Source organism: Mesoplodon bidens (genome assembly GCF_964165515.1).
Source record: "Mesoplodon bidens genome assembly, chromosome: 19".
Classification (NCBI taxonomy): Eukaryota; Metazoa; Chordata; class Mammalia; order Artiodactyla; family Ziphiidae; genus Mesoplodon; species Mesoplodon bidens.
In genome coordinates, this window is record NC_138179.1 from 37,599,087 (window position 1) to 37,621,855 (window position 22,769).

The following is a 22,769-nucleotide window of genomic DNA, read 5'->3' on the forward strand; positions in this document are numbered from 1 at the left end:
GGATGTGTAGCGGCACCCCGGCCTCTACCCTCTAGATGCCAGGGGCACTTCCTTTCCACCTGTGACACCCAGACTCTGCCCAGTATCCCGGGGTGGAAGCAAGGGCACCCTGGCCGAGAACCACTGTCCTTCTGGTTTTTCCTGGGAACACTGTCTAATAAATCACGCTCACAGGGATCTGGGGCTCAGGGCTGCTTTTGGGGAACCCAACTCTGGGCGAGAAGCCGGCTCAGGGAGGCAGGGCGACGGCAGCCAGGGCTCCAGGCTGCCGTCCCATCCTCCACCCAACTGGACACAGTCTCCTCTTGAGGAGGAGGGGAGAGAGGAAGGAAGCTGGTCTCACCAGCCCGCCCTTTAGAAAATCTGGGCAGGGCAGGACCCTGGGGAGGGGAACTCCCTGATCAGCTCTGGAAGTCTGCTGGAGTCCTTGCTGACCTTGGCCTCAGAGATCTGAGCCCACTTTCCATTCTGGACCAGGGCAAGAGACTCACAACTAGCCCACCCCCAGCCGTGCACGAGGAGATGGTGTGAGCTCCTGGGCCGGCTGCGGGTGCCCCCAGTGAGGCCCCCCAGGCCTCCCCAGTCCCAGTGGGCAGTCACCTCTCTTCTCTGTGGTCACCACCAAGGCCTCGGCAGCCTCTCCCCAGCCCTTGCGGGTCTGGGCCGTGATGCGGAACAGGTAGACGGACTCTGGCTTGAGGCCGGTGGCCGTGAACTGGCGGGCGCTGGGCGCGAGCACCTCCACAGTGGCAGTGCTGGCCGTGGTGGCGTTGAGCCTGTGTGTGATCTGGTAGGCTGCGGGGAAGGAAGGAGACAGGCCGTGCTGGGAGGTGGGGCAAAAGCTGCTCCAGAGCCCCGAGCAAGGCTCATTCCTTTTTCGGCCACTGCTGTGTCTGCCCTTGGGCCACCTTGGCTGTGGTTGGTCCGCTTGAAGCCCTCTGGGTTGCTCCCGCGTCCTCAGCTGTCATCTGGGGGGTGGGACTGTGGGGGGCACGAGCAGGTGCTCCATGCAGTGTCTGCAACCCCCAGCCCAGCCCCCCGACGAGGCAACTGAGGCTCAGAGAGGCCAGGCCACCTGCCAGGAATTGACCAAGCTGGAATTCCAGCCCAGGTCTTTCTAAGCCCAAACGCTTTCCCCCCACCGCCCAACCCCCCAGCCCCATCGACTCTGTCTCCAGAGGCGCAGCTTTCACAGGGGGTGGGCGCTGCATGATGCCAGGACTGAGAGCCCTGGACTGGGCACAGGTGGCCCAATCGCCCGTTCTACAGGTGAGTGGCTGAGGCCACGGAGGGAAGCCGACTTGCTCAAGTTCACACAGCTGCTCATTTCAAGCCTGTGAGTCTTCTCGTGTGCGTGCGTGCGTGTGTGTGTGTGTGTGTGTGTGTGTGTGTGTGTGTTAGTAGGAACCGTGACTACGAAATGATGCTTCTGACCTGTAGCATTCCTCCTGGGTGCCTTAGGCCTCGTTTCCCACCTGTGGGCGCGGCTGGGCTGAGCCAACCAGTGCGCCCTCACCTGGCTACACTTAGGAACGGCGGCCGAGGCTCACCAGATGGCCAGTCCCCTGGGGACCTGGGTCACGTGGAGGCACAGAGCTGACCAATGGTCCCTAAGAGACCTGAGCCCCAACCTTGCCCTCCAGCTGATAATCTTACAGGCTGAGATTTCTAGTAGGAGAAATTAGACTCACAACCATTCTTGAGGACATGTGGACACTTGTCCTGGGCTTAGCCTCTCTCCTGCCAAGACTGAATCTGCCTCCTTTACACCTTATACCTCCTTCTTCCTGCAGCCAGGGCCCGGGAAGGGTACAGGCTTACCAAGAATGATGCCGTTGGGGGCAGCGGGGGGCTGCCAGATCAGCCGCACCGATGTGGTCCTCACCTCGGGGAACAGGATGCCCATGGGTGGTCCCGGGACTGGAGGGGACAGAGGAGAAGCAGGTGACACTGCAGCTGCTGCTCAGCCCCTAGACCAGCCCGGCTCCGGCAGAGCAGCACGGCGCGTGGCAGGGGAAGGGGTCACTCTGCTCGCTGAAATTTTTTTTTTTTTTTTTTTTTTTTTTTGCGATACGTGGGCCTCTCACTGTTGTGGCCTCTCCCGTTGCGGAGCACAGGCTCCGGACGCGCAGGCTCAGCGGCCATGGCTCACGGGCCTAGCCGCTCTGCAGCATGTGGGATCTTCCCGGACCGGGGCACGAACCCGCGTCCCCTGCATCAGCAGGCGGACTCTCAACCACTGCGCCACCAGGGAAGCCCTCGCTGAACTTTTTTGAGGAGTGTGTGTCTGTGCCTGGCACCGTGTCCTCACACAGGACGTGAAGATGCTATTGGTGAGGTTTATGCATTATGTGACAGGAAATAGACGGGACCAAGGTGCCAGCTTTGGGGCAAATGAAAGTGCCAGCCCCAAGCACACACCACTCCTCTTTCTAGACCTCACTCTGGAATCCTTGGATCTGGAGGTCCCTGCCCAAACAGCCCCAGGCATGCTTCCTGGTTCTACAGGGGCCCAGAACCACCCTCCTGAGGGTGTAGACTTGTCCCTGTGGATGGAGGGATGGCCAAGGGGCAGGCATTTTGGGCAAATGGATGGAAACTGAATGGTATGGGCCAGAGGTGATGGGGGCGGTGGGGAGACAACAGGGTGGCAGAGTCGGGGGACGGCTGGGGGGGCAGCTCTTCCCAGGCTGCCTCGATCTAACACGGAATGCCAAGAAATCTGAGATTTCTAAACTTGAACTTGGCCTTCCAGGTCATTAGGAGGGTATATCTGTCAAGGCAGGAGGGTAGAACATATTTAATTTAACAGGTCATTAGCTTGATTTATCACTTTAGAACACAGAGACATATGGTGTTTGGGCTTCGTTTTGCACTCTCGTCCCGACCCCACAAGTGTTTTTGGTGAGCGGTATGCGGGGATGTGTGTGGGGAGGAGAAAGGGGGGCAAAGGACCTGTCAGCTCAGCCTCCGATGGGGAGCTTTGTTGCAGAGATGAATGCCTGGAGCCCGGCAGGCATCACTCGTTTGCTAACAGGACCCGTAGGCTTGTGTAAAGGAAAAAATCAAGCCTTTCGCTCGCACAGACCTGCACTCGGAGAGAGCCTGCCCCAGGTGAACAAGAAATCAAAGCGGGTACAAATTCTCTTTTCTGTTCACCTGTCCCAGAGAGACTGGATCAGATGCCAGTCTGCCCTTGCATTGTCATTTCTTCCTTAGGGATGCGCAGTTTGTAATTAGCTTTCCTTGCAGTGGGGTTGGTGGCCCTCAGTGACCTGCCTCCCCCAGCAGAAGACTGAGGCCACGGTTCCCTGAAGGGTAGAGAGAGACCCCAGAGGGGCAGGGCAGGGCTGGGCAGGGTAGGGGTGGAGGAAGCGCAGCTCCCAGCCTTCCCCAGGCTCCCAGGGACGTGAACGTACCGTCATCCAGGGTCCGCTCCAGGATGGCAGGATGGCTGGGGCTGCCGTCCCCAATGCGCGTGAAGGCCAGCACCTGCACCTCGTAGAGCACGTATTTGCCCAGGCCTGTGAGCTGGGCGCTGCGTGACGAGTTCCCTTCCACCAGCCAAAACCGGGGCTGGGAGTCCGAGTCCTTCTCCTTATACAGCACCTGTTGGAGCCCAGCGCAGGGGTGAGGGCCTCCGGCCTGGGTCTGGTCCCGCCAGAACCTCTCCTATCTCCTCCCCAGGAGCCAGGTAGGTGAGGATGAGTGGGTGGACCTGGGGCTCCCTGGAGGGGCTTGGTTCCCAGGTTACACAAGCCTAGTGCTCGGGGAAGGAGGGGGACACAAAGATGCAGTCAGCCATGGAGCTGGAAGGTTCCTTAGAGAGCATCCAGCTGAGAAAACAGGCCCAGAGAGGGGGCGTGACTTGCTCAAGGTCACACAGCCAGTAGTGGCAGAGCTGGGATGTTAAGCTACCGTCTCCTGACTTCAAGGCTGGGGCGGTAGGTGCAGCTTTGGGAGGAATTCTAGAAGATAATGGAAATTGAAGCTGGGCCCATCGGGGCTGAGAGTGAGGCTTGGGGCACCCAGTGTGGCCTCCTGGGGGAGGTAGAGCTGCCCCAAGGACCCCCGGCCTTCATGGGAAGCTTCCCCACCCCCAAGGGAGGACTCCTTGGTTGTCATGGTGACCAGCGGATGCCGCCGGCAGATCCCCCGTGTCCACTGTAGAAGGCAGAGTCCTGGGCCCCAGGGGGTCGCGAGGACAGGGCGCCGGGACAGGGAAGTGGGTGCAGGGCTCCAGCCCCCTCCCGTGCTCGGATCTGGGACTCACCTTGTAGCCCAGCACCAGCCCGTTGCGGTCGGCCTCTGGGACTTCACTCCAGCGAACCAGCATGCTGCTGGAGGTGGTGGCCAGCACAGACACGTTGGTGGGGCCCGAGGACGGCACTGGAGAAAGGAGCGGAGAGAAGCAGCTCAGGACCCAGAGTGGACCCCACAGTGGAGGGGGTGGGGTCTGAGGAAGGAAACGGGGCACGGTCCCCAAATAGGAAATTATTCTGCGACGATGATGCCTTTGGCTCCAGAGTGTCGCAGATGCTGCTTCTGGCTTCAGATCAGCCTCCCCGTTATCCCCCCTCAGACTAACGTTAGGATGAGGCTGCATTTCCTGCCAGCGTAGCAGCGAGGGGTGGGGGAGGGGCTAGGGTGGGAAGGGAGCCATCATTTAAAGGGCGTTAGGAAAAAGCCACAGAGCTACACGCCACATGCGGCTGGATGAGGGCTGCCTGTAGGCCGGGAGCACATATTCTGTGGGTGTCCCCTTGCCAGGCCCCTATGAGCCGCTGCTGCTTCTGGAATGTTCTGAGAGCTCACCCAACCCGTACCCTCTCCCCACCCCCTCACCTCCAACTTGGGGTCTCACAGGCACTGCTGGGTGTCAGGGTTAAAAGTGGGGACACATGGGCTTCCCTGGTGGCGCAGTGGTTGAGAGTCTGCCTGCCGATGCAGGGGACAAGGGTTCGTGCCCCGGTCTGGGAAGATCCCACATGCCGCGGAGCGGCTGGGCCCGTGAGCCAGGGCCGCTGGGCCTGCACATCCGGAGCCTGTGCTCCGCAATGGGAGGGGCCACAACAGTGACAGGCCCGTGTACCGCAAAAAAAAAAAAAAAAAAAGTGGGGACACAGAGGCGGGAAGCCCCTCTTGGGAACCTTTGGAAGCAGTGCTGGGAAGGTCAGGTCCTGGAAGGCACGGCCACACACACACACACACACAGAGGGTACTCTGCTAGACGCTGAGCACAAATAGGAAAATGAGCCCAGGACAATTTCACACAACAGCTCCAGCCTTTGAACCCTTAGAAGGCCCCGAGGGCAGAGAGACAAAGGTGGGGGGGTATCCCCAGGCCCCAGGGAGGTGAAGTGGGTGGGGTAGCTGGCATGAGGGGGCAGTACCTGACTCCCGGGTCCTGCCCATCACCATCTGGCTCCAGGGCCCACTCCCGATGGCGTTGAAGGCCTGCACCTGGACGCAGTACTCCGTCCACTCCTCCAGGTCCTCGATGGTGTACTCCCGTTCCACGCGGTCTTGGACCACGTGGCTCAGCGTCTTGCCATGGCCGTCCGCCCGGCTGTACTTGATCTTGTAGCCCACCGACTCGGGGTTCCCGTTGTATTCCATCTCCGGGAGAGGCTGCAGGAGGGCAGGGGTGGGAAAAGCAGCTGTGAGGCCAGGCCCACCTAGCGTATGGAAGAACTGCCTGGCTCGTGCTGCCTCTTCCAGGCAGCCTTCGGGATTACCCAGCCCACTGTCCAGCCCGTCAGCCCCCATGGGAGGCGCTCTCACCCCTGGGTGGGGCTTAGTTGTGTAACTCTGTGCTTCTGACGGCCCCACCATCTCCCTGTCTCTCTACCCCGGGCTCAGAGGAGAGGCGGCATTGTGCAGGTGACAAATTTATGACCCTGCCAGAGGAGTTGGCCCTGGTGAAGAGAGGCATACAGGCTCTCTGTCCCACACTCAGCACCTTGGCAGTGGCTGTCTCTGACACTTAACTCCCTCGCTCAGACTGCCAACATATACGTATTTAATTGTCTACAGCACGCCTGGTCTCAGGTTGTGTCTGCCCTTGGAGAAGCAAGCATGTGAAGGCAGCATCTCAGGCGTGGGTGGAGCTCCAGTCACTGTCAGGAGGTCCTTCCATCCAGCACACCTCCGTCTCTCCCGCTGCAGTTTCAGCCTCCTTCTTTTTGTTTCAGTCTCAGTGAAGAGAAAAAAGACAGCTTCATCTCCTGAGCCTATGATCAGGCTGGTGGGGCTGTGGTCACCGGCTCAAGGTCATCTGGATGAACTTGGGCAGTGCTGATAAGCAGTGGAGGTCTTTGTACACTGGGGGCAGCCTGGGATCTGAAGCAGGTGCGAGCTGAGGGCCCAGCCTTCAGATTCTCCTCTGAAGGTGACAGGGCTGAAGCTGGGGCACCCTCAGCCCTCACCTGCCCCCATTCTGCTTCCCCAGAGGCTCCAACGAGCCCATGATCCACAGGCTCTGCACATTCTGACCTACTTTCTCTGGTTGCTCGGCCTCTGCCTCACTGCCTACATCCCCCGGTCCCTCCTGCCAGCCCCCGTGCCTACAGACACTTAGTGAAGCAGACCAGAGACCATTAAGACAGCAATCAATGGGCCTGAGAGCTTGAGATGGGCCTCGAGCGCATGCTCTCCTACCTGCTAAGGAAAGGCAATGGGCTATGTGCCATTAGGTGGGACCGGAGGGGCCCGGGGCCCTGCACAGTGCAACCACTGCCTTTTATTCCCCCTCCAGCTCCCACCCTACGTACCAGACTTTATAGCCTTTTAGTATTTGGGAACCTTAAAGTGAGACGCAGAAGGGACGCGGGGAGCAGCCTGGAGGGGAACAGAGCTGAGGTGAGAAGCGGGGGGTCGGGGAGGAGCGAACGGGGCCTGACGGCAGCTCTGCCCGGTACTGGTCCCAGCCGCCTGGGAGGGGCATCGTCATTCCTAACTAGCGCTCGTCTGGGCTGATGGCCATTAGCGCCTCCATCAGGCTGTCCAGGCAAGCGAAAGGCAGCAAAGACTTTCTGGTAAACCCCAGCCCACAGCTCGGGGCTTTGCAAGTTGAGTTTGGGGCAACTAGTAAGACATCTTTAGTGGAAGCAAAAAAGAGTTACGTGGCCGGAGGGGCCTGGTGAAGCGGAGCCAGGCAGCTCCCCCTGAAGCTATCATTCCTGGATTCTCTAAGGAGCCGGGCTGTTCGGTGCTGGCCCCATGTCTGCTTGTCTAGGAATTCCTCTTGGGTTGCTGCTTTGTGGTGCCTGCGCCAGGAAACGCAGTTCCAGGCAATGTCCTGGGGGAGAAATGCTCTCTCCTGTTCCCCAGAAGATGGGCTGGCAGCGTGCTCAGGGGTTAGGGTGGCGGATTTTGGGGGCCAGACTCCCCGGGTTGGGATTCCGAGCCCTGCTGTTAACTAGGGGGTGTGGGGGGTCTTGGGCCAGTTATTCCACCTCTCCCTGTCTCAGTTTCCTCATCTGTAAAGTGGGGGCCAGGATCACTGTCACAGGCTCATGGAGAGGGTTCAAGGTCCAACTTTGACAGCACTCAGAACCCTGCCTGGCAGGAGGAGAAGCCCTCTGCACGTATTACTAACTTGTGCAGGGTCACCGTGGTAATGACCCTTGACGTGGAACCCTGATCTGTGGGGACAGAGCCTAATGTCTCCCCGACCTCCCCCCTCAACCTCAAAAGCAACCCCTCACTCTCTGACTTGGTGGGTGAGACAACTTACATCCGAATCCCAGAACCACCCCTGGGAGCTGTGTGACTGTGGGTGAATTCCTAACCTCTCGGAGCCTCAGTTTTCTTAGCTGTAAATTGGGATAGTACCATGTCCTTTGCAAGATTACTGGGAGGATTAAATGGAAGAAAAAAAATGTAAAATGCTTGGCATGTGGCAATGCTCAATAAACAGTACTTTCGAGCTTCTTTTCACGTGGGGCATTTGTTCATTTGGCGAAGACTGATGCTCAGAACAGAGAAGGGGCCTGGAGGTAATCCAGTGGATGCCCGCTTTGAGGCAGTGACACCTCTGCAGGGTGCTGAGGCCCGAGGAGACATCCCACCCCCGCCGCCCTCGCGGGAGCCTCACCATCCAGCGGAGCCACAGGCTGGTCTCACTTGCTGTGCGCAGCGTCACGTTGGCCGGGGCCATGTCAGGGGGCGCCTGGAGGGTCTGGATCTTTCTGGAAGGCTGGCTGGGTGGGCTAGTGCCCACGATATTCACCTGGCGCATGCGGAAGCTGAGATGGGCGGAGAGGGGCGAGCAAAATGGTGAGGGCAGGACCCCACGGCCAAAGCCCGTCCCAGGCCAGGCAGCCCCCTCCCCTTCCTAACCCGTTACCTGTAGTAGGTGAAGGGGTTCAGGTCGGGTACCTCCATGGACCGGGCGTCGGGCTCGTTGAGGAGCTGGTGAATCAGCAGCCACTCCTCTCCCTCCCCGACCACGCCCACCTGAAAAGGGAGACACCCTTAGACCTGGCCAGCCTGCCAGGCTGAGATGGGGGTGCTGAGCCCCAGCTCCCGGGAGGTATAGCCCGGCCCAGGGAAGGTCTTGACACAAACTCCAGGGCTCACCCAGAGGGCACCACAGGGGGCCCCCATCTTTCCAGGCCCTTAAACAAGACTTCAAGTGTGACCCTGAGCCCTCCTGCATCAAGAATCTCATGGGATGATTATTATAAACCCACTCCTGGGCCCTGCCCTTGACCCAGCCAATCAGAAACCCTGGGGGTGGTGCCCAGGAGTCTGCATATTTATCAACAGTAAGCTTCCCAGGTGATTCTCCCGAACAGCCTGGCATGCTTCTTAAAACCCCAGCTAAATCAAAGTCAGAATTTCTGGGGGTGGGACCCAGGTGCTGGAACTTCTGAACATTCCCCTGGTGCAGCCAAAGGTGAGACCCATGGGTGTAAAGGGCTGCAGGAAGCAGCTGGTTATTTCTCTAGGCTAGCCAGTCACCACCCTGACCAGAGGAGATGTGTGTGTGTGTGTGTGTGCGTGTGTGTGCGTGCGTGCGTGTATGTGTGTGTGTGTATACACAGGTGAGGTGGAGGTGGAACTGTGGGCATTTTTGGTGTATTTGACCTTCTGATAGTTGCATGTGAAACTCACACAGATTGAAACACACATGTGATTTACTCTCAGGAGCCGGGGTGCCGCCAAGGCCGGGGAGCAGGCTGCCCAGGCTGTAGCACTCTCCTCCGGCAGCTTTACCTGGGCCTCCACCAGCCAGCGGGAGATGGAGGTCTTCCCATCATAACCTGGCCTGAACTGCAAGGTCACGGAGCGGGGGCCAATGTTGGAAATGCCCAGGTTGGTGGGGGCTCCTGGGAGTTCTGGAAAAGGAAAACGGCAGGAAAGGAGTGAGAAGAAGGTCCTTCCACCTCCCACAGGACTCTCCAGGCACGGAGGGGGCTGTGTGCCACACATTTCCTAGACACCTCGGAGGAGGAGCATGGCCGAGGCCTCAACCCGCAACACAGCCTTCAGTCATGCATCTATGGCTCACTGTGTTCAGATCAGGGACCGAGGTAGGCTCGGGGCTGAGAGAACCCCCCAGGGCCAGGAAACGGGCTGGGCTTCCTGAATGAATCCTCCTCTCCCTCTACACATAACCCATTACAGCCCTCCCAAACCAATAATGGCTGAGGGAGGTTAGAAAGAGGGGTGAGGACAGGAGGAAGACCCTGTATTCTTTTTTTTTTTTTTTAATTATTAACTTTATTTATTTTTTTGGCTGCGTTGGGTCTTCGTTGCTGCACATGGGCTTTCTCTAGTTGCAGCGAGCGGGGGCTACTCTTCGTTGCGGTGCGTGGGCTTCTCATTGCGGTGGCTTCTCTTGTTGTGGAGCACGGGCTTTAGGCACACGGGCTCAGTAGTTGTGGCTCGCGGGCTCTAGAGCGCAGGCTCAGTAGTTGTGGTGCACAGGCTTTGTTGCTCCGCGGCATGTGGGATCTTCTAGGACCAGGGCTCGAACCCGTGTCCCCTGCATTGGCAAGCGTATTCTTAACCGCTACACCACCAGGGGATTCCCGAAGTCCCTGTATTCTGACCAGGAACCTTGGGGTTCAGGGTGAACAGAAAGAGAACAGATTCCGGGGTCGGACTGTCTGAGTCGCAATCCAACTCCACTGCTTCTGATGCTCTGTGCCTTTGGGCAAGTTACCTAAGCTTTCTGTGCCACAGTGTCTTCCTCGGTAAAATGGAGATGATAATAATATTGTCTACCTCAGGGTTGTTGGGAGGGTTAAGTGCATGAATGCACTGAGCTCTGGGCCAGGTGAGCACTACAATTTATCACTTGGGGTCAACTGAAGCTCAGGTATCTCAACGACCTCGGTGGGCAGGTTGAGGGATTCTGGCCACATCGCACAAGCATAGACTTACAGACCCAGACAGGACCACGTGGCTATCCAGTGCGTCTCTCCATAGACACAGATGGGGAAACTGAGGCACAGAGGGGGACTCTTGACTTGCTCAGGGTCACAGAGTCTGGCAGAAGTGGGATGGGGGCCAAAGCTTGCTGTTTACACCGGGGGTGAGATTATTCTCACCCTGCTCTATCTCCTTCCCAACCAACATTCCCACTGGTTGGAATCCGCTTGGGCCTTTTGGGTGACAGTGAGAATTCTTCCCCTGAATCATAGATACCACTGCTTGATGCAGAGCCTGGAGCAGGATGGGGGAGCAGAGGGAGGGGGCAGTGGCGGAAGGAGGCAAGGGTGGGGTTCTGCGGGGGCCCGGGCTCCCCTGAGAGTCAGGGGAGGAAGTGCCAGCTCGCCATCACGAGGGTGCAGCCAGCCCTGGGAGGACCCGGGAACCCCCGACTCCAGGGCGGGGAGAGCTGTGTGGGCAGAAGCCAATCTTCCTGAAGAGGAAGGGGCCTCCTCCCGAAGAGGAGAACAAGAGGCCGGGAGCCCAGCGCTGGGAGCAGGTACCCACCTGGAGGCACCCCGGAGGAGATGGTTGAGGCAGACACCTGGCCCTGGCCCTTGGCGGTCATGGCGGCCACCTCGATGGTGTAGGTGGTGAGCGCGGTGAGGCCCGTGACGCGGTACTCCAGGGTGATGTTGGGCAGGTAGTGGGTCACGCGGCTGTTGGTCCGGTTATACTCCTCCCAGGAGATCCGATATCCTGGGGAGAGGCCCCAGTGTGGTGGGAGCTTGGCCGGGACCTTAACCTACGGCCCCGCTTCTCACTTCCTTACTAGTCTGGCAGTTAGACACGCATTGGAAGGAGGGGGCCGAGGGAGGTGGGAGCATCATGCCTGGGGCCCCGGGTGTAACCTGGGTGGGTGCCCCCCGATGGGTGTGGATTGCAGGAGGGAGGGTGGGTCACTGCGGCTGAAGATCTGGGATGCGGCACAGAGCACAGGGGCTGAGAGCCTCCTATGAGTCCTTTCTAAGAAAGAGTGGTCTGCTGGGAGGTTCTGGATGAACACTAGGTCGAAGGCAGGGGGGTGGACAGGAGGGCCTCTGCCGCCCGTCTCACCCCTGGGTCAGCGATGCTGTGGCACCTACCTGTGAGGATGCCGTTCTTCTCCCCTGGCTCTTGCCAGCTGACCTTCAGCGAGGTGTCCAGGATTTCACTGAAGCTCAGGTGTCCCACGGGCCCTGGCACTGTACCCAAAAGCGTCCCCCACCCACCCAATGCCAGTTAGAGCCGGAGAGAGACCACCGTCCTCGAGACAGCCCGTGGGGCTCCAGGGGCGCCCCCAGGCTCGAAGACAAGAGCAGGGCCGTCCAGGGCCTGGAGCGCTCGGCCTGGCCCACGGGGCGGGGTGGGGGCAGAGGGAGCCGGGGTCAGGGCGCTGCCTACCGTCCTCATGGGTGCGTGCCAGCTGCGGGGTGCTGCGAGGCCCGTCGCCCGGGGTGGTGAAGCACAGCACTGAGGTGAAGTACTCAGTGAACTTCTTCAGGCCCGACACAAAGCCCACGTGGATGCTGTCTTGAAAGTTGGGCCGGGCGGTCACCATGGTAACCTCCTCTTCCTGCTCTGGCTCCCAGGCCATCAGCTGCGGAGAGGGCAGCCACTCAAGGACGGCGGCAGCGGCGAGCACGTGCCAGCAGAGGCCCAGCGCTTTCCCACAGGCTGGGCCAACGGACAGAGAGTGTCCAGGAGCCCAGCTTTCCTAGGGTCCCTCCTCCCAGGGAGGGGAGGCCGGGCGGATACCCACAGGCCACTGGAGCATCTGTCCTCTGGGAGCTCACTTTGGTGTGCTGCTCCATTCGCTGAGTGATTTACTCTAAGCAAGGTACCGGGCAGGGTGGTTTCAGTGAGTCATCTCCCACTCGATTCCCACAGCAACCCCACAGGGAGGTACTTGACCGAGACTGGCTACATAATTTGCAGGTCCAGTGCAAAATGCAAATGGAGGCCCCCTTGTTCAAAAATTATGAAGAATTTCCAGAGACGGCAGCAGAGCATTTAACTGAACATGGGGTCCTTCTGAGCGTGGAGCCCTGAACGCCTACACAGGCAGGAAGCCAGTCTTGTTTTTTACAGATGACGAAACAGGCTCAGAGAGGCTAAGTGACTTACAATATATCACACAACTCCTGGGTAGCTGAGGGTCTTTACTTCTACACCTGGGCTCCCATGTCTTTCTCTGCCTGGGCCAGGGCAGTTCCTCCTAAGAATTCCAGTATGTAGATAACTCTCTCTTTTAACCTTTTTCCAAGTTGGGATTTCAACTTTAACCATCCTCTAGAGGTGGAGCATCGGAAAAAAAAACCCTTCTGGAAATTCAGCATCACTTTTCCTCTAATCTCCACTCTACATATCCCAGCCATAATTGCATAAACTCCCCACCTCCCTTTCCTTCTCTTCCTGCCTCTTTTTTTTAAAATTGAATAAAATTGATTTACAATGTTTTGTTAATTTCTGCTGTACAGCAAAGTGATTCAGTTATACACATATATACATTCTTTTTTTTTTTTTTTTTGCGGTACGCGGGCCTCTCACCGTTGTGGCCTCTCCCGTTGCCAAGTACAGGCTCTGGACGCGCAGACTCAGCGGCCATGGCTCACAGGCCCAGCCGCTCCGCGGCATGTGGGATCTTCCTGGACCAGGGCACGAACCCGTGTCCCCAGCATCGGCAGGCGGACTCTCAACCACTGTGCCACCAGGGAAGCCCTATACATTCTTTTTTTGATCTTCTTTTCCATATGGTTTATCACAGGATAGTGAATATAGTTCCCTGTGCTATACAGTAGGACCTTGTTGTTTATCCATCCTATATATAATACTTTAGCATTATATATAGCATCTGCTATGTTAGCATCTGCTAACCCCAAACTCCCAATCCATCCTTCCCCCAGCCCTCTCCGCCTTGGCAACCACAAGTCTGTTCTCTATGTCTGTGAGTCTGTTTCTGTTTCGTAGACAACTTCATTTGTGTCGTATTTTAGATTCCACATATGAGTGATGTCATATGGTGTTTGTCTTTCTCTGTCTGACTTAGTTCACTTAGTAGGAGCATCTCTAGTTGCATCCGTGTGTTGCTGCACCTCCCTGCCCCACACTCCTATTTTCTGGGCCCTTCATCTGTCTCTAACAATGACAGCTGGTCTCAGAGATTTCCTCAATTATTTGAAATTGATTAAATAGCAATTAATGGTGAAAAGCAATGCTGGATGAGTTTTAATAAGCCTGGGTATTTATAGACATAAAACAATACCACGCCAATGTCTCTTGATTAACTCACGCCCGTAACGATGCTTCATCTCCTCCTTTTCATGGCCGTGTGTTTATAAAGGATGTTTGGAAATTTAATTGGAATTGTGAAAAGGTAGCCTATAGCAAGTTAATTAGATACCAATTAGACCCTAAAAATACTAATCAGAAATACTAAGTGGCGTTTAATATGTAGGTTAAATACCCTCCTTATTTCGGTTATCTTGTTTCATAGCAATTAAATTGCTGAACTTCGTTGGAGTAGATTAAGAAACAAATTTGATGTTTTAATTTACTTTAATCAATGTAAATTCGAATTAATTACACCATTAGAATTGTGTGGTGCATTCTCCAGTAAGTGCAAAATCTGGATAAATATTATTTTTTCGGGTTTAGGCCAATAGTGATCACTACTATTTAAAAAAATAAGGGACAGGACTTCCCTGGTGGCACAGTGGTTGTGAGTCTGCCTGCCGATGCAGGGGACATGGGTTCGTGCCCCGGTCCGGGAGGATCCCACATGCCGCGGAGCGGCTGGGCCCGTGAGCCATGGCCGCTGAGCCTGCGCGTCCGGAGCCTGTGCTCCGCGGCGGGAGAGGCCACAACAGTGAGAGGCCTGCGTACCGCAAAAAAAAAAAAAAAAAAAAAAAAGGGACAAAGAATGTCTTGACAGGTGCCTTAAAGCAAATTCACAGGGAACTGTCTTCAGATATGACAAAGAAGATGGGTACAGGGTGATGGCAGTGCGGTTGGGTGGAGTCATGACCACATCATCATCCTCCAGGTCCAGGCCCAGAGCCCAAGACAGAGGCAGGACAGGGGTTGCTTCAAAATATTTACTCTGGGATGTGAACCACTTGTCCTGTAGCTGCATCCAAAGAGGAGGAGGCTAAGGGTTAAGAGGCCTCTCCCTCAGGTCCAGGAAGACAATAGAAGTGTCTTCTGCACATTCTATTGCCTCCAAGGGGTTGGGCTCTGGGCAGCCATGGGGTGGAGGCTGTGCTCCATACATGCACTGGGCTCTGGTCCCATGAGCCCTTCCTGTGTGCCTGGTACTGGGTTAAGCCCATCACGGACCAGTCCCGTTTCACCATCACAATGAGGATGACATGAGAATCACTGTCCTGTGCTGCTATAAAAAGGAAACCAAGGTTCAGGAAGGTTGAGGACTGGTCAGTGCACAGGGGACCACCAGGATCTGGCTTCAGATTTGTGGATCTGAGACCTTAGACGCAGCCCTCTATCTGCCGAGGTACACACAGCTGCCAGGTGAGGGCTGGGGGTTCTCCATGCCTGCTCTTGTTACTGGGGTAACAAGTGCTGATTTACTTCGTTAGGTCCTTGGTCTTGGATTCTAAGCAGATTGGGCTGCCCGAGCATGGCTGGGGTGTGTGGGTGAGTGTGCTTGTGGGCGGACTTCAGATCTAGATGCTGGGACAGGCAACTCCACCTTAGACAGCAGAAGCCCAGGGGGTCACCCCTGTAACTGAAAGGTAGGTGTGTGTGTGTGTGTGTGTGTGTGTGTGTGTGTGTGTGTGTGTGATGGTGGGGGGGCCAGGGTGCAGAATGTGCAGCCAAAGCCGAGAGAAAGGACGACAGAGCACAGCTTTGTCATTTACTGTGTGACCCTGGGAAAATCACTCAACCTCTCTGAGCCTCAGGCTATTACAGGAGACAGTATTAGCTACCTCAATGGTTGTAGCGAAAAAGGCTGAACTGACGTGCCTCCTGTTTCCGATGGAGGCAGTACATCGCGGGCTCGAGAGTCTAGGAGAGTATAACCTGCTAGATTCTGGAGTTAAAAACAAGAAGGGGAAATTCTCTTTTTCACCCTCCCTTTGTCTTTCCCTCTACTTTTCTATCTCTTTGCATTTGCATGAATTCGTGCAAAACATCCTGGAAGGATATGTTAGAAATTAACAACAGTGGTTCCCTGGAGTGCGGAGAATTTCAAGGTTGGGTGGGATAGAACCAGGCAGATGAGGGACTGGGGTGGCATGGCGTGACATGGAGGATGCCTGCTATAAGTTTACCTTTTTACATTCGTTGGTTTTTGAATCGTGTAAATATATTCCCAGTTAAAAATTAAATTAAAAAATTAAAAAAATAATGGGGGCGATTTGGCAATAGCAGCAAAATTATACACATTTACCTTTTGACCCAGCAATCTCATTTCTAAGAATCTATTTCAGAGTTATATGTGACAGTATGAAAAAATGTATGCACAAAACTATTCACTGCAGAAATGTTTGTTATAGTAAAAGACTGGAAACAACCAAAATGTCATCACTAGGGAGCTGGCTGACTAAACAATGGGAGATCCACATAATGGAACACAATACAGATTTTTTAAAAAGGGACAAGGGGGCTTCCGCAACGGGAGAGGCCACAACAGTGAGAGGCCCGCGTACCACCCCCCCCAAAAAAAAGGGACAAGGAATATCTCTATATACTCCTACAGAGAGATCTCCAGGATACAATGTAAATGAAAAAGCAAAATGGAGAAAGTATGTAGAGTACACTGTCATTTATCTAAGGAGGTGATGATACACATTTATACATGCATAGCCTTTGTTTATGTTAAAGACATGGAAGGGAAAACCGAACCAAACCAACAAACAAAGAGAAATCACTTCTCTTGGGAAGGAAGAGGACCAGAATTCAGGCTGATTTTTTTCTGAATTAACTTTGCTTTGTTGATTTAACTTTGGAACCATGTAAATATGCTACATAATTATAGAATAAAATTAAAAAAAAATCAATCCGTAAAAATCGAAACCCAAATGAAACAAATGAACCTCACAGTCTATTGAATCGTAGCAAAATTACACAGAAAGAAACCATTTCAGAGACTTTGTAGCACAGAAAGTGGGGACTGTATCCCTGGTGGGATACATCCTAAGAACTACAGATAATCTGAAACTATCTTCAGTAATCACAGTGTTGATATTGCTGTTCTGAAACTGTTGTGGGTATTTGTGGGATCAAGTAGGTGAGTAATTCTGTTGTTGTGGAAGAAACTAGATTTTCAGAATGGAGAAAAGAGAGACAAAAGACCAATGAGATTATTTTTAAAATGTTAGAGTCCTGAAATTGAATTGGAAGTATCAATATGTGTTTTATCTTTAAAAAATGTATTTCTGAGTTGTCCATTCACAGGGCCTTGAAACAACAACCAATGCTGAAACCAGGAGCACCCCCATGCCCAGATTTTGGTATCTAACTATCATTAAAAGAAACAAGGGCTCCTTGATGACATGGCTGATCCCAGGCACAGGGCAGGAAAAGGAGATAGCTTGGTGGGGCCTCCCTGGTGGCGCAGTGGTTGGGAGTCCACCTGCCGATGCAGGGGATATGGGTTCGTGCCCCGGTCCGGGAGGATCCCATATGCCGCGGAGCGGCTGGGCCCGTGGGCCATGGCCGCTGGTCCTGTGCGTCCGGAGCCTGTGCTCCGCAACGGGAGAGGCCACAACAGTGAGAGGCCCGCATACCGCAAAAAAAAAAAAAAAAAGGAGCTAGCTTGGGCCACCCTGTCATACCAGATAGCAAGAAAGCTATCAAAGACTCCTAGGGCGGGCTTCCCTGGTGGGCAGTGGTTGAGAATCTGGCTGCCACTGCAGGGGACATGGGTTCAAGCTCTGGTCTTGGAAGATCCCACATGCCGCGGAGTAACTGGGCCCGTGAGCCACAACTACTGAGCCTGAGCACCTGGAGCTTGTGCTCCGCAACAAGAGAGGCCGCGACAGTAAGAGGCCCGTGCACCGCGATGAAGAGTGGCCCCCGCTCGCCACAACTAGAGAAAGCCCACACACAGAAACGAAGACCCAACACAGCCAAAAATACATAAATAAATAAATAAATAAAATAAAATAAAAAAGAATTAAAAAAAAAAAGAGACTCCTGGGGCCACATCAAAAGGACTCACCAACTTGAAGAGGTGGGTGATGGGTCAATTTGGCATCAATAAGAGTAATAATGGCAGTGGATTGAAACATATCAGACGTATTAAAAATCCTTAAGGACATAATAATACAAAACAAAATACATAACAAAAACAAAACAAAAAGATGCCTCCCTCTGCCCCCATCCAAACTCATCTGTCACCTTAGAAGATGCTAGGGAACCAATTCACTATTCTGAAAATTGTTAAGTCATGGAAAAGAACTGAGCATTTACCATGCTTTTCCTAGATGAACTAAACCTTCAGGTAACCAAAAAGTTGTTAACGGAAAAATTCTTTTTTGGGGAAAGTATTTCAGCTCATAAATCAAGAAGAAATCATAATATTCAAGTATCCTCATTTTGATACTTGAATATATTTCATATCCTCAAGTATCCCCTATTGAGATAATAGAGTACACAAGGGTGGTCAATGGTCACCACATCCTAGTAAGAGAGACAGGCAGACTGTGCCTTCTAATGAGAATGCACAGCGCCATCTAGGAAGTAATATTTTGAAAAAAAAATCATCATATCTGAATATGATCAAGCCTCTAGTTCTAAATTCCAATTTACTGCAAATATAGTGTTTAGAGGAATATATTAAATGACCCCACAGGGATGCAGTCAGCAAATCCAGGCTGTGGAAAACTCTATAGGACAAATGACTAAGTTTCTTTACTAAATAAATTAAAAGGAAGAGAGAGTGAGAGAGAGAAAGGAGAGAATCTGTAGATCAACTGAGACCTAGAAAACTTCAACCAATTGCCGTTGTGTGGCTCTCATTTGGACCCCGAGGCAAATAAACCAACCAGTAAAAGAAATGATGTGGGTCTTCCCTGGTGGCGCAGTGGTTGAGAGTCCGCCTGCCGATGCAGGGGACGCGGGTTCGTGCCCCGGTCTGGGAGGATCCCACATTCTGTGGAGCGGCTGGGCCCGTGAACCATGGCCGCTGAGCCTGCGCGTCCGGAGCCTGTGCTCCGCAACGGGAGAGGCCGCAACAGTGAGAGGCCCGCGTACAGCAAAAAAAAAAAAAAAAAATGATGTGGCAACTGGGGAAATTTGAACGCTGACCGGGTATCTGATGCTATTAAGGGGACTGTTGATATTTTAAGGCAGTGTAATGAGAATGTGGTTATTATGTTTAGGTTTTAAGTAGAGACTTTATCTATAATATTTCTCTGCAGAAATATTTATGGATGAAAGGATACAATACCTGGGATTTCCTTACAAATATTCTAGGGGAGAAGCAGAGGGCTGGAAAATAGAGGGAACACGTTGGGCCATGAGTTGGTAACTGTCGAAGCCAGGGTGCATTATGGTTTTATCAAGTCATCTTAGTCTCCTCACTACTTTTGTAGATGTTTGAAATTGTTCACAATTCAAAGGGGAAAAAAAGGTCCCTTCTCACTGGAAGGATGGAAGGGACAAACACTGCTTTTTTTTCCTCCCTGTGATACTGAAGGCCAAAGGAGCAAGAAACAAAATCCCTACTTGTACCCATTTATACTTAGAAAAATTCAAGTTATAGTTATTATTTTACCATTAAGTCATACAACACTTTCTTTTTAATGCAAAACAAGGTGCGGGCTCTGGAGTTTGAAGCCAAGCTTTGCAGTTACTCTGACTGTTAACAAGTCACTTGCCCTCATGCCTCAGTTTCCTCCTCTGTAAAATGGGGTGATGATAACAAGCCTTCCTTCTTAGGGTTCTTGTGCAGCTTGCATGAGACAAGAATGTGAGGGAAGCCCAGGCATCCTGCCTGGCATGTAGAAACTGCCCTGTAAGCGTGAGCTCTTCTTACGCACTAGTTTCTATGCTCAAGCTATCTGGACAATTCATTTCTGCTGACTTTCTTGGAGCAGTTACGGGGTGCTGGGCACAGACTGGACCTGGGAATCAGGTGGGCTTCTGCAGCTTCCTCTGGCTCTGGGTCATAATGGGTTGTTGCCCTAATTGTCCCGGCCACTAAGCTGGTCTCCTTGGCCCTCTGGGAGCCACTTGCCTTAGAAGTTTGCAGTCCAGGCCTCCCCAAAGTGGAAGGAAACTTAGAATCGGCAGCAAGAAGCTAATTGTTCCCAGCTCAGCTCCTCTGCATGATGCAAACCTCCCTCTTCCCTCCACTGCCTCCCCCCAGAGTCCCAATTAGGAGGTTTCTCCAGCCAGCCGGCACTACCAGCGAGCAGCTACAGCCCTGGTCCAGGAGGGCCCCGCTCGGCCTCAGTGATGCACTTTCCTGGAAGCGAGATGGCTGCGGCTGGGGTGTATCGGGATCTGGACCCTCCCTCCTTTACTTGAAACACCAGCAGAAAATTCTCTTGGTGATTTAATCTCAGCCCCTTCCTGTCCAGCCATCTCCACCTTGCAGCAACAAAGGCTAAGGCTGCTAGTCCTAGAAATGGTCCTTGTTGTCACACACGGGTGGTGTGGGAATCTTCTGGAAGTATCTGCGGTCACCTCGAGGCCACTAGAGCCTGCGTTTCCCTGCCCTTCATGGCTGGCTTCCTGGTGACATGCCTCTCACATCTGGAGGGAGCCCACTGCCTCCTCCCACCCGCCCCACTCAGCTGGGGCGAAGCTGTAAAACACGGCGTGGACCACACACTCTGTAATCTGCCATCTCCCATTCTCTTAGGGAAGGTCAGCTCCGTGCTCTTTGTAGGGTGAGAGGAGAGACCCAGGAGTGGCTGCCAGAAGGGGATGGTGGAGAAGTCCTGACTTACAGCCCAGCTCCAATTATAGCAAATTTACTACCATCACCATCACCACCGCTACTAGTGCTTTTTGTTATGGCTGAATTGTTTCCCCTCCAATTTTTATGTGGAAGCCCTAACCCCCAGGACCTCAGAATGTGACTGTGTTTGGAGATAGCCTTTAAAGAGGTAATTAAGTTAAAATGAGGTCCTTAGTGTGGGCCCTCATCCAATAGAGCTGGTGTCCTTCTAAGAAGCGGAAATCTGGACACAGACACACAGGGAAGACGCGTGAGGACACAGAGAAGGCGGCCGTCTACATGCCAAGAAGAGACGCCTCAAAAGGAACCAGCCCTATCAACACCTTGATCTTGGACTTCTGGCCCCCAGAACTGTGAGGAAATACATTTCTGCTGTTTAAGCCACCCAGTCTGTGATACTTTGTGAGGGCAGCCTGAGCAACGAATCCATTTCTCCTACTATCGCCACCGTTTTCTGAATGCTTGTTATGTGCTTGTCATTCTGCTCAAAAAATTACAAATATTCTCATGTAATCCTCATGCAATCCTAAGGAACAGAAATGATCATCATCTTCGTGTGCAAATGAGGAAACAGGATGTCTCTTGGTTCCCCAGCAGCCAGAACAGTGCCTATGGTCGGGCTCAATAAACACTTATTGAAGGAAGGATGCTCAGACGGTTGATAGGACTTGTCCCGGGACCGGGCCAGAGGCAGAGCCAGGACTTTGATCTAAGCTCTCTGAGTCCTAGTTCTGCCCTTAAACCCACTGTGTAGGGTCAAGTACAGTCCGAGGACAGATGACCCTGCAGAGTGCCCACTAGCCCATGGCTTGGGGGTAAGAAGTGCGTTCTGGATTTTTCTTTTCTTTTTTTTTTTGCGGTACACGGGCCTCTCACTCTTGTGGCCTCTCCCACTGCAGAGCACAGGCTCCGGACGCGCAGGCTCAGCGGCCATGGCTCACGGGCCCAGCCGCTCCGCGGCATGTGGGTTCTTCCCGGACCGGGGCACGAACCCGTGTCCCCAGCATCGGCAGGCGGACTCTCAACCACTGCGCCACCAGGGAAGCCCCGTTCTGGATTCTTCTGATGGGGCCATGGCTGTGTGGGGATCCTGAGCCTGAAGCAAACCTGGTTTTGTTTACAAGGCAGGCTCACCGAGACTGACTGCTCCCTGCACTGGGAGGTCACGGACAGGTCAGTGTCCGTACTCCCCGCGGCCTGGACGTGGACCTGGGGCAAGCCCGCATGCCCCTTGCCTTGATCATGTGTCCTCTGCTTGGCTTGAACCAATGATTCAGAGTCAGAGCGGGGACTCCCTCCTCCCCCTTCCTCGCCTTCTCCCCGCCTCTGCGGCCTGCATCCTCCTTCCGAGAATCTCCAGGCTTCCTCTCGGGGCGAGGAGAGGCCTTATGTACCTTGTAGCCCTGGTTGATGCCGTTGATGAACTGGGGGCTGGGGGCAGTCCAGGTGAAGCGGATGGTCGTGGAGTTGGTGGCTTCTGCGTGCACGTTGCCCGGGGGGACCGTGGGGACTGGAGGAGAGCAGAGAGGTAGGGGTGTGCGTGGAGGGGGCACAGTCTGACTGTCTGGCCCGGTTAAGCAGAGAAAACACATGAGGTCTGCAGACACTGCTTTACACCCCTCCCCCCAGCTCCTCCCCTGCTGCTATGGAGACTTCAGATGCCCTCTTTCTGTAGATTAGTTTGGGCTTAATAAAACCGGTCTGGCCCATTTCACAGGGTACCCACAAATAAACGTGATGGATCTGAAAATGCTCAGGGTGGTTTTTTAGGTACAACGCTAAATGCAAGCTGTTTCATGATCCAGTTAATGGGAGACTTTGCAGAAGGGTCCTGTACCCCCGAAGCCTCTGCCTTCATCACACCCACCCCGACCTCTTCATCTTTCCCTCCGTCCTCCCACCCTATGGGGTAGCTGAGCACAGCAGGCGACAGCCTGAGACTGGATAAAACAGGTGACATGTTTGAGGCCGTCAGGACTGGACAGTCAAGACCCATCAGGCACGGAGAGGGGGAAGCACCAGCTCCTCCACGGCCACTGTCCCCACCCACCTCCCTGCAGTGTCCACTCGGTGACTTTGCTGCTGTAGACGCCCAGTCCGGCGCTGTTGTAGGCGGCCACCTCGATCTCATAGTTGGTCCAGATGATGAGGTCCTCCAGCAGCAGGTTGTTGACATCAGCATCTGTTATGTTCTTAAACTGGTACCCAACAGGCAGCCCGGCCAGGCAGTACCTGAGGGGAGAAAGCCAGGATGCCATGGGTTGGAGTCAGCCTGCTTGTCCTCGTGCCCAGGAAGCTGTCTGGGATGGTGGAAACCCACATCCATGCTGTCCAACATGGGACCTGCTGGCACTTGTGGTTTTGGGGCACCTGAAACGTGCTTAATGTAACTGAGGAACTACGTTTGTCATTT

General features: G+C 54.1%; 1 protein-coding gene across 3 annotated transcripts in view; it reads right to left on the reverse strand.

Moving 5' to 3' along the window:
* The window catches only part of SDK2 (sidekick cell adhesion molecule 2), a 263,209-nt gene that overhangs the window by 40,329 nt on the left and 200,111 nt on the right, over positions 1-22,769 (reverse strand). For all 3 annotated transcript variants that reach the window (XM_081220352.1, XM_081220351.1, XM_081220350.1), the window contains 13 exons: positions 22,407-22,588; positions 21,751-21,866; positions 11,827-12,022; positions 11,529-11,627; positions 10,951-11,142; positions 9,223-9,344; positions 8,351-8,460; positions 8,099-8,249; positions 5,394-5,631; positions 4,274-4,389; positions 3,420-3,609; positions 1,822-1,920; positions 601-795 (listed from right to left, as the gene is read on the reverse strand). In XM_081220352.1, coding sequence (XP_081076478.1) covers positions 601-795; positions 1,822-1,920; positions 3,420-3,609; positions 4,274-4,389; positions 5,394-5,631; positions 8,099-8,249; positions 8,351-8,460; positions 9,223-9,344; positions 10,951-11,142; positions 11,529-11,627; positions 11,827-12,022; positions 21,751-21,866; positions 22,407-22,588 — 2,006 coding nt within the window. The remainder of the gene's footprint in view (positions 1-600; positions 796-1,821; positions 1,921-3,419; positions 3,610-4,273; positions 4,390-5,393; positions 5,632-8,098; positions 8,250-8,350; positions 8,461-9,222; positions 9,345-10,950; positions 11,143-11,528; positions 11,628-11,826; positions 12,023-21,750; positions 21,867-22,406; positions 22,589-22,769) is intronic.